The 17,645-nt window shown below is 52.5% G+C and overlaps 1 protein-coding gene across 2 annotated transcripts; it reads right to left on the reverse strand.

The window, feature by feature from the left end:
- Window positions 1-269: 269 nt before the first annotated feature.
- On the reverse strand, window positions 270-16,761 carry Cdan1 (codanin 1). Of its 2 annotated transcripts, none has more exons than XM_070005920.1 (28): window positions 16,651-16,761; window positions 15,993-16,489; window positions 15,496-15,699; window positions 15,108-15,277; window positions 14,900-15,013; window positions 14,738-14,816; window positions 14,279-14,399; window positions 14,015-14,124; window positions 13,561-13,650; window positions 12,397-12,472; window positions 11,467-11,672; window positions 11,085-11,205; window positions 10,317-10,463; window positions 10,026-10,192; window positions 5,949-6,036; window positions 5,663-5,752; window positions 5,446-5,500; window positions 5,092-5,228; window positions 4,911-5,014; window positions 4,560-4,718; window positions 4,198-4,261; window positions 3,988-4,066; window positions 3,668-3,816; window positions 2,573-2,680; window positions 1,884-1,947; window positions 1,563-1,744; window positions 1,214-1,321; window positions 270-396 (listed from the first exon to the last, which is right to left on the reverse strand). In XM_070005920.1, exons 1-28 carry the CDS (start codon window positions 16,738-16,740, stop codon window positions 271-273), a joined length of 3,705 nt encoding a protein of 1,234 aa, XP_069862021.1. In that variant the 5' UTR covers window positions 16,741-16,761; the 3' UTR covers window position 270. The 2 variants fall into 2 exon arrangements, with proteins under 2 accessions (XP_069862021.1, XP_069862020.1); XM_070005919.1 differs by having other exon boundaries at window positions 15,496-15,702.
- Window positions 16,762-17,645: the final 884 nt, after the last annotated feature.

Here is a 17,645-nt window from a genome sequence, read left to right on the forward strand (position 1 = left end):
AGAGGCTTGCCCATCAGTTCTTCTGGAGTCTCTAGGCTTCTTCATTACCCTGAATCAGGGCCCTCTCCTTCCTCTAGGACTGGGTGGCGAGCCTACCGTCGGTGGAATGGATGCTCAGCAGCCATGTTCTTCCTGCCTACCAGAGCAGGATGTCCCACTGCAGATCTGCTACTTCCACCTCAGCAAGGGCTGCCGCAGTGGCTGTCAGCCTCCTGTGGCTTAGGCAGGCAGGGCTCTTGTGAAATGCCCAGGCAGGGCCATTTTCGAGTCCTAGCTCTGGGCCAGCACTGTCCCCCGGTTTGGTTGCACCAGTTCACAAGCTCTCAACTGGGGTTCTGGCAGATGGGGCTCAGATAGAAATAAGTGGAACAGTGTGGCCAGTTCTTCAGAGAAATCCTGGGAAAGACACATGAGATCTGGATAGTCTATCTTTTCAAACGATGGAGTATAAGCATCAAGTCCTAGCTAATCAGCGAGGAGATGACAATCTACATTTTTTCTCCCCATAAGGTCCTCTATGTTGAAATAGACATGAAGTCTGTGTTACTACCATCTGGGAAACTCCAACTGGAAGCAGAGGTTAAACCATCTATTAAGCAAACAGTATTTCAACTTGAAGTTATTAATGTAGTTCAACGTAAGATAGTTATTATTTAAAGCAAACTGAATCAAATACACAGATTAAAATCAAGTGGTTCTGAGTTTAAAAAAGTGCCATTCACTCTTCCATAGTGCTTGTCTTCCTCTTTGTAGGCCCTCAGATCTCCAGCTAAGGCCAAGCACAGTAGTCACTCCTTGATTGCAAGGCAGTGGTCCTCAAGAAACCTAACAAAAGTCTGCTTAGTAGCTAGGCCTGCTGATGTGAGCCTACAGCCCTCAGGAGGACCATAGGTTTGAAATCAGGTTGGGGTATGTATTGAGACTATTTTTGGGGTGCTATGCCTGGGCACTGTCCCTGAGCTTTTTTGCTTAAGGCTGGCACAATACCATTTTGCACCACAGCTCCACTTCTGGCTTTTTGGTAGTTAGAGATAAGAATCTCACAGACCAGGAACTTTCCTGCTTGGGCTGGCTTTGAATTGTGACCCTTAAAACTCAGCTTCCTGAGTAGACAGAATTACAGGCATGAGCCACATCCCTTTCCCTGTTTTTGTCAGGACAAATGGGACCTATTCTCGCTACATATAATAAAGACATAAGGATGACTGCTTACCACTGGCCACTGGGCCTCATGGAGACTGCCCAGACAGGCCTCTATCTCCATTCGTCCCATGAGACCCATCTCTACCAGCTCCCGGAGCAAGAACAGCAGGAGGTCCCACTGCAGAACACAGCACAGAGGTCAGTGTTGTGAGGAAGGCACAGTGACCCTAACAGCTGCAGATCTGAGACTGTAAAAGACAGAGGTGCTGAGAAGGGCAGGCTTTAGACACGGAAAGGGAGCTTAGCATAGAACAGGAAGAGGAGAATAAAGGGAGACAATTCATAATATTTGGGATGACTGGTGGTGGACACTGAAGAGTGTAGTGTTAAGGCTTCATGCCTCCGCGTCACTGACTCACCTCCCTTGGCCGAGTGTCTGCCAGAAGCCCGATGTTTCTCGGACTCAGCAGCAGCTGTAGTGGAACTGGCCCCTGGAAGTCATTTTTCCATAGGGAGAGCAGCATGTGCAGAAGTCTACGTGCCTGTCCTCGCTCTAGCTTGTGCTGTGCTGGAGGCCCAAGAATGGGGATCTGGTCTGCTACTATGGGAAGAAAGGGAAGCTTGAGTTTTAAGCAGAGGCAGAAGAGGTATGTGTCCTTTATCCTAGTTGTAGGTAATCCAACCCTGTATGTAATTTAAGGGCTGTGGCAAGACAGGGATTTAATAGGAAGAAGCCATACCCAAGAGAGAAGCTAACTCCACAGAGCACTTTGCCAGATGTTGCTCAGCAGGTGGGCACAGGAACTGGGGGGAAAGAAGCAAGGCATTAGCATCAGCCTTACTGCTCCAAGGACTGGCCTGGGCCAATGGCCTCTGTTTGAGGCAAGGGACAAGGAGGCAGGCACTTGTGGCCCAGACCTATAATCCCAGCTACTCAGGAGGCTGAGATCTGAGGATTGCAGTTAAAAACCAGCCTGGGCTGGTTTTGAGAATCCTTGAGACTTTTTTTGGTCGGTTGTGGGGCTTGAACTCTGGGCTTGGGTGCTGTCCTTGTGCTCTTCAGCTCAAGGCGAGCGCTCTACAGTTTGAGCCACAGTGCCACTTTGGTTTTCTGGTGGCTTACTGGAGATAAGAGTCTCATGGATTTTCCTGCCCCGGCTGGCTTTGAACCATGATCCTCAGATCTCAGCCTCCTGAGTAGCTAGGATTACAGGCGTGAACCACCAGCGCCTTGAGACTCTTGAGTCTCCTTGAAACTCTTATCTCTAGTTAACCACCAGAAAACCAGAAATGGAGCTGTGGCTCAAGAGTACTAGCCTTGAGTGAAAGAGCTCAGGGACAGTGCCCAGGCCCTGAGTTCAAGCCCCATGACTGACAATAACAAAAGACAAGGACACACAGCTACCATGTGGTACATGCCAAACCTCACCTGGCGGCACCGCAGGGACTGGCCCAGCTGATCGAGGAGCTGCTCCAGGTGCTCTGGGGAAACGCCTTCCTCAGGGTCTCGGGGCCCCACAGCCAGAGAGAGCACGTCCTGCAGAGAGCAGGGTGAGACCTCACGTGCTAGACTACCAAAGTAGTTGGCTTGGAGTGGGGAACAGCCAGTGGCAGAAGGAAAATCATATAGGGCCTTTAGGGGTGAAGCAACTGGACTGTGTCCCTAGAGTTGAGGGTCAGGCAGAATGACACAGCTAGGATAAGCAAGCAACCGTGTGGACAGTCCAGAAGGAAATACATCACAAGGAGAGCTTGAGGCCTGCGTGCTGCCTACTACAGCTCAAGGTGTCACTCACCTTGGGACAAAGCTACCTAACTCCCGGAGGGCATCTTTCCTATCAAATACAGACTGAACATTGTTCATCTTGGTTTTAGTACAAAAATCCTCTACCCTGAGAATCAGTGTCTAGTGGCCACATCTTTTCTCCCCTCCAGTAGTGGTCGCTGCTGCTTACCCTTGGGCAGACCATAAACATTGCACGCAGGCCTTGTAGGCCATAAGATCTATCTGTTCCAACTGTTCAGCTTTGCTGTTGTAGCACAAAACCAGCCACAGACAAAAAAACATTTGTTTTATGGCCATCTTCCATAAAACAAATGATAGACTTAATTTGGCCCATAAGATATTTGCTAACCTTTTCCACAGAAGTCTGATCTTTTTGAGTTAGATTTATTCTTAGTGACTCAACAAGCCTTCCTTCTCACATGGAAGAACATTACAGAAATGACTACACGCCAGGGGACTGCTCCTTAGACACCTTCCTACTACGCTTCAGAGTTACGAACCCCCATCCGTGGATAATACACTCAAAATCTACCTTCGTGCCCTTTTGGACAATTCTAGAACAAAATGTTAGGAACACACCTATTCAGTTTTGCCCTACCTTCCCATTTAGTAGTGAACAACAGAAACTAGGCAGACATCACAACACGGAAAGCTGCTACAAATCCTGGCGCCGATATGAGGAAGGAAAGAAACAAAGCGGGGAGTAGGGAAGCCAAGGGGAGTAGGGTAGCTGTGTACTTTGATCTCGGAGATGAGGTGGGAAGGGAGGGGAGCGTGGTGCTCACAGGCGCGGGAGCAGCCCCTCCGTTCCACGCGGGCGGCCGGCTCAGGACCCTGGGCTCGAAGCATGCGACTCACAGCCGCTTTCACCTCCCTCCGAATCAGCGCTGCCGGAGAGAGAAATGGGGTCACTGGAACACCCCTAGCATACACAAGGGCTTACCGTGGCACCCCATACCCTTCCATTATTTCCAGATGGCTGAAACTCATTTCTCCCAAGTCAAATTGCTGGTCCTGCTCTCTCTTGAGTTCCGCCACTTCCATTTCCTGGGCCTTACCCGTGATGTTGGCTGACAACCAAGTGCAGGCTTTCTCTGTTGCGAGCCCGATGGCTATGTTCTCTGCACTGCTTAGAACCTATGACACAGAACAACTGCATAGTCAGGAGCGAGGGAAGGGCGTGCAATGATGGATACCAGCGTCCAGGACTGACACCCCCTAGCAGACACGTGCACAACCCCCAGACAGTTCCAGGTCTCCCTCCATACCGCTGCTGGGGTCTCTTCTGGAAGCAGTGCCCGCACAGCTCCTGGGCTCTTCCTTTGGCAGAACCTGAAAAGGCAGTTTCCCGAGTCACCTGACTGGGAGGTTCTCCCTAAGGAGGTAGAGTCATCCATCCCTTACTTCACCACAAGTACAGGAGGACGAAGAGACCCTCCTGTCTCCCCTAACACACAACTCCCCCAAATCAGCATTTGGATTTTGTGACCAAAGGCACAGCCTACAAAGAAGGGGGGGGGGAAGGGAAGGGAAAGAGGAATGGAACAGAGGGTATTCGTGTGAAAGAGGAGGGGAAGGGCAGAAAGAGGCCAAGGAGAGAGCGAAGGTCCAAACACACTGGGGTTCTTACTCCCGCCCCTGGATCAGTGCGTGGGCTCCACGGGGGCACAGCTGGGAACACAAGCTCTCTAACAAGTGCGCTGCATCTCCCCCTTCCTGGCCATGCGTCACCAGCTGCTCTTGGACAAGTGACTCTGCCTGGCGTACCAGATCTGCAACCAGCGTCGCCCTAAAGCAGGAACGAAGTTGGGATGTTTGGAAGGGCTAAATAGGAAAGGGGTGGCAAACCCCAAACCGTCTGCTCAGAACTCCCCTGAAAAGGATGTAAGCAACCCCAGTGGACTCAGTTCAACGAAGTGTGAACTCAGCTGAAAGGGATGAAATGGAAAGACTGTGACGAGGACCCTCACTCCAGTCTTACTTGATGTGTTTGACACAGTTTGATCCGATTCTCTCTGCCACAAACTCCACGGTCCTGCGCAGGGAGGGTGGCTGGTTGTGGAAAAAGGCCTGAGCAAGCTGTGCCTATGGTGGAATAGGAGAACCCTGTTAGGGCATCCATCTGCTTCCCTCACTGCAGCCTTCTCCTCCCCTGCCCTTACCTGGAGCCCCTGGCTGGTCTGGGGAAGCTGGGCTCCCAACCCTAAGGTCGTGGTGGTGGGAGTGATTTTCCGCACAAAGCCCCCGCTACGTCCACTGCTTCCGGAAACCCATGAAGCGAGCAGTTTCCGAAGCTCTCCTGCACCAGGGAAACTTTAGATCTTAGTCCAGAAAACCTTCCTCTTCCTCCCTGCAAACATTCTAGACGTTCAAGTACTTGTGGATAAAGAAGGTAGAACACATACACAGTAGGTGGAAATGGCTAAAGACAGAGCAACTTCTTAGGTAAGGAGTCAAGACCTAGGGTGCTGTCTGTGTACTCAAGAATGGGCAGGCCATAGGCCACCGGTGCTCACCAATGTAAGGGCAGCAGGTGTAGAGCAGCTGCTGGTCCACCACAGGTATACTGTCCTGGGGAAGAACAGGTGGGCATTAGGAGGGCAGCATGCAGCCTTCTCCTCCCCAGACTGCCCAGAGGTGGGACAGACAGAAGAAATTTGTAAGGATTAGGCTATCTTCTGTGAAGTTCACTTGATTCCCCAGTTATGGCGCTGGCTGAACCCCAACACTTACCAAACCATGATCTGAAGCCGCTGGGTCTACCGCAAAGGCATCCACGCAACACTCTTCCAGAAAGAACAAGTCCTCAGGGACTGTTGGAATCTGGCGAGGAGGAGGAGAGAAGGAGCTTCATGAAGCACCGAGACTCACCTTAACTTCCAACTCACAGCCACGGCACTCGGGGCCCTCCCACTCGGAACCCTACTCTTTGGGTCCCTACTTGCTTAGGCATTGGTGTTCTCCTCTGCTCCGCCACAGTAGCCACCCTTAGCCCCATCTGGACCATCTCTCTGCCCACCTGGAAAAGCCAGCCCAACACAGCGAGCAGGAGCAGCTTGTTCAGGAAACACATCTCCCCCTCGCGCTCTTGTGATAAGACCAGGCTCCTGGAGGAGAGATGATGCACGGTATGAATGGAATAGATGAACGAAAGCTGTTACTATAAGGTGGCTCTCAAGAGGTGTGACCTGAGTGAACTGCCAGCCTTGAGCCGGATAAGCAAAGAAGGATTTGAGGTCAGACAGACTTCAAGCCCCACTATAGGTACAAACAAAACACACACCAAAACCTCTCAAAGATGTTGAAACAATTCACTGTCCCATAACCCAGCACTGGATTCGTGAGGGGAAGAAGAGAGGCTGTGAAAACATATAAGGAATGCAGACCTAAGAAGGCACGTACAAACAAAGAAATCCGTATGAAGGAGGCGGAGTGTGATGCAAAGCCTGTGGATAGCTCAGCAAGAAGAACAAAGCCTGAGCACTTCACTGCTTGCCCAGAGAAGGAGAGGCTGAAGACTGGGATGACCTCCACGGTCCCCTGTGCCATCTTGGGAGTGCTGCTCCAGGAGTCCAGAGACCAGAGGGAGCCACCGGATCCACCCTAATACTCTTAGGCTGCAAAAGCCCCAAGCTACCCATACTGAGTAGACTTCATGTCTTGGCTGTGGGTCCCCAGAAACCAGGTACCCATCAGGGAGGCACTTACCCACTAACACAGCTCAAAGAAACTCTGACTCAGGGAACCATGGCTGAGGCTATCATCGGGCAGCAGTGTAGCCTTGACTCCCTGCTGAGCCCAAGAAGAGAGGCAGCAAGCCCCTGCCAGCAGCTTCATCTCTGAGGCCCTTTCCCCACCTCAGGGCCCTCTATGGGAAGTAAAGCCCAACACTATCACAGCCTGAGAGAAGTCTGTAACTGTACATGGTAACAACCAGGAGGGCTGGGAAGTTGGCTCAGTGGTAGAGTGCTTGCCTTGCATGCATGAGGCTCTGGGTTCGATTCCTCAGCACCACATAAGCAGAAAAAGCCGGAAGTGGCGCTGTGGCTTAATGGTAGAGTGCTAACTAGCCTTGAGCTGAAGGGCTGAGGGATGGAGTCCAGGCCCAGAGTTCAAGCCTACGGCCAACCCTCCCCCTCTCCTCCCCCCCAAAAAAGGGGGCAGTATAAGCTTTAAGCAGTTTCAGCTGTAAGGGCCTACATAAAAGAGTGCTCAACTAAATAATCTTACGATGCAACTAGAACTTCTAGAAAAATAGGAACAAAACTTAAACCCCAAACTACTGGATTTAAGTAAAATTAAGAGCAAAAATTAATGAAAGAGACACACAAAAAAACCCACCAAACACATCCAAGAACCCCCCAAACAAAACCCACCAAACACACCCAAGGAACCCCCAAACAAAACCCACCAAGCACACCCAAGAAACCCCCAAACAAAAACTGCAAGAATGAGACAAGCTGGTTCTCTGAAAAAATTAGTAACATTAATAAACCATAACTAATTGATCATAGAAAAAAGGAGAAGGTAGACATTGACGGCTCAGCCTGTAATCCTAGCTACTCAGTAGGCTGAGATGTGAGTACTGCAGTTTGAAGCCAAATGTGGCAAGAAAGTCCCTGAGGCTCTGACCTTCAATTAACCACCAAAAAGCTGGATGTGGTGTTGTGGCTCAGGTGTTAGAGTGCTAGCCTTGAGCAAACAAAAACTACCAAAGAAATTCAAAATATTATGAAGGATTACTTTAAAAATCTTTAATCAAGTAAGTTGGAAAATCTAGAAGAAATGGACAAATTTCCAGAAACATGAGCTGCCAGAGTTGAACCAGGAAGATACAAAACACTTCCACAGAGCCATAACAAGCAGTAAGTTTGAATCAATAATAGTTTCCCAACAAACAATAATAGTTTTCCAACAAACCGTAAATCCTGACAGATTCACGGTTGAATTCTGTAAGATCTTTAAAGTGGTAACACCAATACTCCTCAAACTTATTCATGAAAAATAAAGGGAAGGATCACTACCAAATTTATCATAAGAAGCCTATATTATACTCATCTTAAAATCAGGCAAAGACCTAACAAAAAAAGACCTAACTATAGACCAATCTCTTTGATAAAAATCGTATCCTAGCTACTCAGGAGGCTGATATCTGAGGATCACGGTCAAAGCCAGCCTGGGCAGGAAAGGCAGTGAAACTCATCTTCAATAAACCACCAGAAAACCAGAAGTGGCGCTATGGCTCAAGTGGTAGAGTGCTAGTCCTGAGCTGAAGGACAGCACTCAGGTCCAGAGTTCAAGCCCCATGACAGACCGCCCCCCCCCCCCCAAAAAAAATGTAATACGATTAGGTTGGTTTCTTCCCAGAGATGAAAGGTTCATTCAATGTATGTAAATCACTAAACATAATATAGGCACGTTAACAGAGCTAAGGACATCTCAGAAGATACAGATCACCTCAAAAGACACAGAAAAAACAACAGCTGGGGGTCAGTGGCTCATGCCTAAAACTCTAGCTACTCAAGAGGCTGAGATGTGAGAATCAAGGTTCAAATCAGCCTAGGCAGGAAAGCCCATCAGATACTTCTCTCCATTTAACCACTACTGAAAAGCTGGAAATGGAGGTGCAGCTCAAAGTGGTAGAGTGCTAGCTTGAGCACAAAGGCTCACTGACAATGCTCAGGCCCTGAGTTCAAGCCCTAGGACCCACAACCTCTAACAAAATCCAACGTCTATGTATGACAAAAGCACTGGAGAAGCTAGCAATAGCAGGAACATACCTCAATATAATAAAGACCGTATATGACAGACTGACGGTCAACATCACACTAGATGGCGAAAAACTAAAACCATATCCTCTAAAATCAGGAATGACAAGGATGTCCATGTTTTCCATACTTTTTCAAGAATTCCTAGCCAGATCAGTAAGACAAGAAAAAGACTTAATATAGGTTCAAATAGGGAAGTGGTCAAACTACCCCTATTTGCAGACAGTATCATCTTATATCTAAAGGACCCTAGAGAGTCTATCTCCCTCAAGCTCCTAGAGCTGATAAATACCAGTCAGAATGGCCATCATCAAGCACATGAATGATAACGAACGCTAGCGGATGCGGAGAAAAACAAAAACCTTGTTACACTGTTGGTCAGAACATAAACGAGTACAACCATTGTTGAAGGTACTTTAGAGATTCCTCAAACACTAAACATAGAACCTTCCTCTAATCCAATGATACCATTCTTGTGCATCTATCCAGAACCTTACAAGTCAGAATACGACAAGGACACCTGCATGCTCATGTTCACTGCTGCACTATTCACCAAAGCCAAGTCACAGAAACAACACAGAAATAGATCAAGAAAATGTGATGCGGGGTGGGGGAAAAGACAGGAGACACACACACTAGAATTTTACTCTTCAGGAAAAATGTCATTTGCAGGCACATGGACAAACCTACAAACAATTATGTTAAGTGAAGTAATTCAGGATCAGAGTGACAAATGGTCTGTTTTCTCTCATATATGGAAGTTAGATCTAAAGTATAGATATATGAAAACATATAGAGTCAAGTGCATATATAAATTACAACATAACATGTTCAGGGGAGGATTCCAATGTAAAACTTCCCTAAACTATTAATGAACAGTTTAACCAGGAAGCTGAAACATGTTTTGTCAGCAAAGGGGAGACCTGGGGAGAAGGAGGTGGGCAAATACAGTCACTATCTGCAATGTTCAGATGTGAAAATGGAACCACGTGATTTGAGGGTACACATGTATGGGAAAGATGAGGAGGGAGCGTGGTGGGAGGCGCCATAGTGATCAGGATGCATCCTACTCAACTGACTTACTGAACGAAAACTGCTTTGTACAACTACAAGAGATAAGGTGTCCTCGGCTACAAGTAGACTGTCTTTGTGGAATGTCATACGTGGTCTGTCTCAGGTGGGACATAGGAAAGGGCCAAGGAAATGGCAAACAACTGCCCAAGGTCTGTCTATACGTGACAAATCTTGTCTCTTTTCCATGGCTGTAGAACCACGTAGGAAGTAGTCTGTTAGGCCTCAGCAAACTTTATTGGCCCTTGTCAACTCACCGATGCAGGTGCAGCAGGAGAATAAAAATGCTCCGATAATACTCCAACAGGGGGACAATGTGGTCCGCAAAGGAAAGGAACTCTACCAGCCAGGGCACGGTGAGCACTGCCCGCCGAGCCTGTAGCCCCTGCTGCAGCAGAGCTCGCACATCCAGGACGGGCGGGACCTGGAAGAATCGGGACTCAGTGAGTGGCGGGCTCCTGGGAGCGGCTGCATGATGCCATCTAATCTGGCAGACTTCCTAAGAGGATCCATGGCGGCTGGTCCTCCCAGTTCCACCACTCATTCACCTGGCTCCTGAGGGCCAGAATGGAATCTTGAAGCTCACGGGTTGGAGGTGGTTCAGGCCCTCGATACGGCAGAAAGGCCACAAAGCCCAGAAATTTAGCCAAAAGCCTCAGGCTAAGAAGCACCAGGGCAAATTGTCTCCTTTCACCCTACAGGGAATCAAGAGAAATAAAAGGTCTCAATAGGCATAAAGTTTCTTTTTTTTTTTTTTTTTTTTTGGGTCCTGTTGTGGGGCCTGAACTCTGGGCCTGGGCGCTGTCCCTCAGCTCTTCAGCTCAAGGCTAGCGCTCTACCACTTGAGCCACAGCGCCACTCTGGCTTTTTTCTTTTTGCTTATATGGTGCTGAGGAAGTGAACCCAGGGCCTCATGCATGCAAGGCAAGCGCTCTACCACTGAGCCACCTTCCCAGCCCCTAGGCATAAAGTTTCTTTCTTTTTTTTTTTTTTTGTCAGTCGTGGGGCTTGAACTCTGGGCCTGGGCGCTGTCCCTCAGCTCTTCAGCTCAAGGCGATCGCTCTACCACTTGAGCTACAGCGCCACTTCCGGTTTTCTGGTGGTTTATTGGAGATAGGAGTCTCAAGGTCTTTCCTGCCCGGGCTGGCTTTGAACCGCGATCCTCAGATCTCAGCCTCCTGAGTAGCTAGGATTACAGGCGTGAGCCACCAGCGCCCGGCGGCATAAAGTTTCTAAACTCCCAATCTGTCAAGTGTTCCTGAACAAACCCTTCCCTGAGGTCAGATCCCATTATTTCCCTTGCTCTGTTTCCTCACCTGCCAGTCTACGTCTGACTCTCCATCTTCATCACCAGGCTCGTGCTGCGGCAGGGCAAGGCCATTGAGCTCTCGTATCTTCAAGCTCAGACTGTCCATGAGATGCTGATTAAACTGGAAGCTGGGTGTAAGGGAAAAAACAACACTGGAAAAGTATGCAGGAAAAACCATCATCAAGCCATGCCCTCAGAAAGATACAGTGTTGCCAGGTAGGCCAGGGAACAATGAAATTCCCTAAGTGGGTGAAAGAATGGGGAGCAAAATGGGAGTCAGTGTGAACCAGGAATCAGCCACCACCTAGACCCACCCTGTTGAGACTCCAGGCAAAGGAGAGGAGCGTGGATCTGCCCTGTTGGTAAGCCAAGACTCAGGGGACCCTTACCTGCTGGCACTCAGGATGAAGTCCCTGAAGAAGCCTTGACAGCCTGGGAAGGCTGGGGGTGGGCAGGGGCCCCCACTACTCTGAGGGGCCACGAGCCGTTCCTGCAGCTGCCGCAGCCGCCCCAGCTTGTCAGCTCCCAGCATATTCAACACATCTGGCGCCTCACCCAAGACAGTGCCCCCAGCACCGCCAGGGCTCTGACACATCTGCGATGGCGGAAGGAGGGAGACAAAGTGAGAACAGGCAAACACAGGGAGAGAACAGAGACGGAACACAAAGCCAGGAGGAGGGTGGCGTACCGGAGTGCGTGCTTAACATAAGCAAGGCCCTAGGCACTCATCCCAAGCACCACTGCAGGGATGGGGCGGCATTTATGAAAGGGGAATTTTTTGTTCTAAAGCAGGACAGACAATCTATAAGGTTGAGAACTTGCCAACAATCACCAGAGCTGAAAGAGAGAGAGAGAGAGCGAGAGCGCGTGCGTGCGTGTGTATGTATGTGTGTGTTGGGCCCTGGGCCCTGTCCCTTAGCTCTTTCTCCCAAGGCTGGTGCTCTACCACTTGGACCACAATTCTATACTATTTTTAGTGGTTAATCGGAGATGAGTCTCACAAACACTCCTGCCTGGGCTGGTTTTGAACCAGGATACTCAGGTCTTAGCATCCTGAGTAGGTAGGATACAGACATGAGCCACCAGCACCTGAGTAGAGCTAGGATTTTAAGGAGCCTGACTAGTAAAAGTATATTCTCTTAGCATAGGGCAGAGAGTACTCCATCTTTTTTTTTTCTTCTGCTCACTCGTTTCAATTTTCAAAATTTCCTCTTCCAACTCTAGCCAGTACCTTCTGGCTCTTCTCTCTTTACCTGGCTCTCTTCTACCTTTACCTGGCTGCCTGCAATGCTGGTCACTGAAGATTAATCTCCTATTACCTGAAGAAGTTGTTTCTGGAAAAGTCGAACAAAGTGGCTGTGGCTGCAGGCTGCTGAGAGTTGACCCATCATGGCTCTGAGGAGTAAGAGACAGGAGAGAAGGAAGAGGAAGAGATCAAAGGGAGACCTTTGTCCAGTGACTGAAGACTTGAGTAGCTCTCTGCCAAGAGTTGGCCTGCAAAAGGACATGGGAAGCCGGGCGCCAGTGGCTCACGTCTGTCATCCTAGCTACTCAGGAGGCTGAGATCTGAGGATTGCAGTTCAAAGCTAGCCCAGACAAAAAAGTCTATTAAGACTCTTTTTTTTTTTGGTTGGTCATGGGGCCTGAACTCTGGGCCTGGGCACTGTCCCTCATCTCTTCAGCTCAAGGCTAGTGCCCTACCATTTAAGCCACAGGGCTACTTCCCGCTTTTTCTGCTTATGTGGTGCTGAGGAATCGAACCCAGGGCCTCATACATGCAAGGCAAGCACTCTACCACTGAGCCACCTTCTCAGCCCCATCTATGAGACTCTGATCTCCAATAAACCACCAGAAAACCAGAAGTGGTGCTGTGGTAGAGCGCTAGCCTTGAGCTGAAGAGCTGAGGGACAGCGCCAGGCCCAGAGTTCAAGCCCCATGACTGACCAAAAAAAAAAAAAAAAGGACATAGGAGAAGCCAAACGCTATTTCCCTGAGCACCGAGATCCCTTGAGGGGTCTTAGAGGCGCATTTAACCAAACAAGAGCTGCCCTCGCAGGTCCTCAGGCCAGTGAGCTTTATGACAACATGGAAAGAAGCCAGGTGGCCAGAGGATCCTTGTTTTACAGCCTGGTCATCTAGCTATGCTTTATCAGACTCACCCAAACTAATCAATGGTAGAGAAAACAGAAGTTGGAGGAGTTGTGTCAGTTATTTGGGCCAAATTTCAAACAACCTGGACTGAAGTTTTACCCTCCCTCAAGCATTTGTCAGCACAGAACATGTACAAATGTACTTCTGAGTGCAAGGAGCTAGAGATACAATCCCTTAGGAGCCCGGGCTAAGCTGTCAATAACTAGAGCCTGAGGATGGTAGAAGAAAACAGGAAGGAGGGGATGCCTTTCTCCAATTTAGCTCTCCAAACATCACTAAGCTATTCACTGTCAGAAGCAGGAAGATAAGCTGACCAAGGGCTGAACACTCACCTGACTCTGCTGCCTACGCCCTTCTCAAAATCCCAGCCAGCCTCCTCATGGCGATCTTCCCATTCTCGAAGCACCTCGTAAAACACATCCCTGACAGACACAAGATGACGAGCAACTTGTTTCTGACTGCTTTCCCTGATTTGAAAGGCTGGGGACAGACCTATCCAAAGTCCTCTACTGATAGTAATGCTAGAGATGCAGAAGTAGTACACCACAGGCCTCCTGGACTTCTGCAGATGGTGAAAAGTGACCTGACACTCTCATCTGAGAACCCCAAAACCACAGTCATCTAGCTGAGAGATGGCTGGCTCAAGGGGTTCAAGTTCACATGTATCAACCGGATGAAATCAGTGGCCTTAGGCAGACTGATAGGCAGATAGGCAGACTGGCCTATCACTTGTTAGTGACAAAACAGCTGCCTACCCCCTCCCCAACAGTTCCCATGTCTTTTCACCTCTGCTTTTTAAAAGTATGAAAGGCTCGATCACTGGAGAAGTTAGCACGATTGTCAGTTTCTGGCTGAAAGGAGACAGCTTGAGCAGAGGGTGGCATCGTCAGAGAGACCTAAAATATGGAAGAAACATCAGGAACTAAAACCTGCAAGAGTCCTGTGGAGAAGACTTCACCCCTGATTCCTGTCTAGTTAAGCCACATGACAGCTATGAACATTAGGAAGGACCTGGTCTGAGTTCGTAGGCATCTAATCTGGGGTCCCTACCTTGGCAACACTGCCCTCATAGGCAGCTCGAAGGCGGCCTTGCAGAGCTGGTGAGAAGCATAGCAGCCGCTCATTCTCAGCCAGCAGCTTTAAGGTCCCTTTGTCCAAGTAGGAAAGAACCCTGCGGAAAGAGCACATAGGACCCAAACTGGGACCTGCACACCACACAGTAGGTGTACAGCAAGGTCATGAACCGAGAATCAACATGATGAATGCAAAGGACGGCACAATAAAACCTTACAGAGCAGGGATCAAGCAAACAGCAGTTCAGGAATATTAGCCATAAACACAAACGTCAGCTGCCAGGCCTATTTACATTCATAGCCCTAACAGTTAAAATGTTAAATGCTATAGATGGGAAAGGTCTAGGCCCCTGTGGCAGTGTTGAGCAGAAGCCTCATCTCACCCGATGAGAGCCACACAACGAGAATAAGTCCCAAATGCCTCAGAGAAACTCACTGAAACTGATGCTCCAAAACCTGCACTGCAAAGAAGACACAGTCGTGGATACTCAGGAACAGTGGGCTTTCCAAGGAATCTAGGACCATAACAAGCTAGCAGTTAAGGACTGACTATATCATCTATAGAGCCCATTTCTCCAAATGATGCTTGCTCACTGACCTAGGGTACCTGGACTTGGTTCGAGGTCCCTGTCCTTGGTAGCCACTGTCCTTCGGGCAGTAAGGAGCTGAAGGACGAAGAAGAGCTCCAAGAATAGGTTTGGTACCAGGTTCTCTGAGCAGAAAAAGGAATCACAAGGCTCAGTTCTCAATGCTTCACCGATTCTTGTCCTGCCCTGCGGTTGACAGCTCCCTGGGCTCCCGCTTACCAGCAATGCATGAGGAGTAGATGAGGGCCACCAGCTCCAGGCGCTGGTGGGAAGACACTCTGGCAGGGTCTGCGGGTTCTGCGGCGAGGTTTCCTGTCCGGTTGGGAACAGGAGACCCCGATTCTGGGGTGGGACAGGCAGGGGCGGGTGGCTGCTGCAGCTGCTTAGAGCTATGGGAATAGAGAGAGGCCGTGAGCAGACTGCGGCTTCCCAGCCACACACCGGTTCCTCCAGAGAAGCCGTAAACAGCCCACTGAGGCACACCCAGAGCTCTCTAGGGGAAAGAGCAATTTCAGACAAGAATAAACAAATAAACAAATTTTCAAAAAGCCCTGCAGGTCCCCAACCAGGGAGGAGGCTGACATCCCAGAGAGCGGCCAGGCCATACCGCTCCTTCCTGAGCATCTCCCGCTCCTCTTGCAGACTTCTGCACCCTGGGGGAAGGCCAAGGCCCGGAGGGCTAGTGTCCGGGGCTGAGGGTTGGGAACTGGGGACACAGCTGATTGGGGGTGAGGTGAAGCAGGTCTTGGGCTTGGACAGTGACCGCTCTTCGCTCACCGGAGTTGGGTTGATCCTGCGAGAAGGCTTCGTCCTGCTGAGAGTGGCCACAGGTTGTTTTGGGATTCCCCCCCCCCCCCCGTCCCCCATCCTCCTCCCCCTCCCCCCCACCAACACACTTTCACATTTCTATAGCCATAGGTTTTTCTCAGATTCCTATCTCGAAGCCGATTCCCTCCGCCGCCGCCACAGCTGGGCCCCGGGCCAACGCCGCCCCACCCCCCCACCTCCCGTCACCTTCCAACCAACGCTACCGCGAGGCACAGCCCGGACTGACCGACCGACACCCCAAAGCAGAGCCGTCCGGCCACCCCATCTCCTGCTCACCCTGCAGGGCCGGGGGGGAGCGAGCCTACGGGAGGGAACTCCTCCAGGTTGCTGAGGTTGGGTGGATCTGAGCGCGCGAGCCCGGGGCTGCCGGGGCTACCGGAGCCCCGAGGCCTGCGGGCCCCGGCCCAGGGCAGGCTCTCCCCGCCGACCCCCTCGTCCGGGGCCCCCGAGCCGCGGCCTCCGCGGTCCCGGGCCGGCCCGGGTCCCCGTCTCCGGCCCCCGCGGCGCGCGGGCGGGGCGTCGGCGGCGGCGGCGCCCGGGGGCTCGCCCGCGGGGAAGAGCTGGCTGCGCGCCCCGCGGCCGCCCCGCGCCGGGCCCCCGGGCCTCCCCGGCACGGCCGCCGCCGCCGCCGCGCCCGGGGTCTTGGCGGGGGTCGAGGGGCCCTGCGGGAGGACGCGGCTGCTCTGCTCCCGCAGGAAGTTCAGCAGGAACGGCACGAATTCCTTCCGCAGCGGCCCGAGCGAGCTCAGCACGGCCGCCTCGCCGGGGCGCTCCTGGAGGCGAAGCGGGAGGAGGGTCGGGCGCCGGCCGCGGCCGCGGGGCGCGCGCTCGGCCCCAGGCCGGCGCCCGGCTGCCCGGGAGGCAGCGACCGCACACGCCGCGTCCTCCCCGCCCCCCCCCGCAGCTCTTTCCGGGGACGTGCTGGCGCTGTTACCTCGGAACTCCGGGTGCCGCGCGCCAGCCACCGCACCGCGGCTGCGACCGACACCTCCTCTCGCAGAAGCGACTCCAAAACGGCCGCCATCCCGGTTCCCAGCGCTCGGTGGCGATTGCGCAGGCGCAGGCGCGCCAAGTGCGGCCCGGGTGGGGCGGGGCCGGCAGCCGAAAGTGACCGTTGGGAGCCAGGGTGGGGTCTGGGGCGGGAGGGGCGGGGTCTGGGGCGGGAGGGGCGGGGCCTGAGGAGAGAGGGGCGGGGGCTGGGGCGGACGGGGCGGTCCTTCGCTCAGGCCCCAAATTTAAACCCAGAAATCCGCCTCGGACCCCGACTGAGGCCGGGCCTGCGCTGGGCCGACGAGCACCGGCAGGCCGCCGCCGCCGCCGGGGACCGACGCACCGACGCACCGCACCCAGGGCCTGGGAGAGCACACCGCCCGCCACGATGAACAATGGAGGAGGAGACTCCCACTCCCGTGCTGTGCCCAGTAACACCCCGCCGGCCCGAGGGGCGGCGCCGAGTCCAACCCGGCTTGGCGGCCCTTTCCCCCCCTTTTGGCTTCGTCCTGGAGCTGCCGCTGAGCGCGCTCGGGGTGCGCTCCTGGGGGACGAGGTGCTGCCGGGGACCCCGCTGGTTTGGAGGACTCTGGCGAGACCCCGAGTGTTTGGGGAACTGGGTGCTGGGTGGTGGGACGGGGCGTCCCGAGCTGGGGCTGGGATCGGAGGTGAGGAGGGCAGCCGGGGTGGGGTGGGCGCGGGCGGGAGCTCCTGGGGAGGGCGGCCCCCCCCAGTGCTGTGGGCGGGGGAGGGGAGGGGGGTCCGGACCCCCTCAGTACTGTGGGCGGGGGAGGGGAGGGTGGGGGGGGTCCGGACCCCTCCAGTGCTGTGGGCGGGGGAGGGTGGGGGGGGGGTCCGGACCCCCTCAGTGCTGTGGGCGGGGGGGGGGGGGTCCGGACCCCTCCAGTGCTGTGGGTGGGCGGGCGGGGGGGTGCTGTG

Source organism: Dipodomys merriami, unplaced genomic scaffold, assembly GCF_024711535.1.
Source record: "Dipodomys merriami isolate MVZ:Mamm:240054 unplaced genomic scaffold, mDipMer1.0.p SCAF_69, whole genome shotgun sequence".
Lineage (NCBI taxonomy): Eukaryota > Metazoa > Chordata > Mammalia > Rodentia > Heteromyidae > Dipodomys > Dipodomys merriami.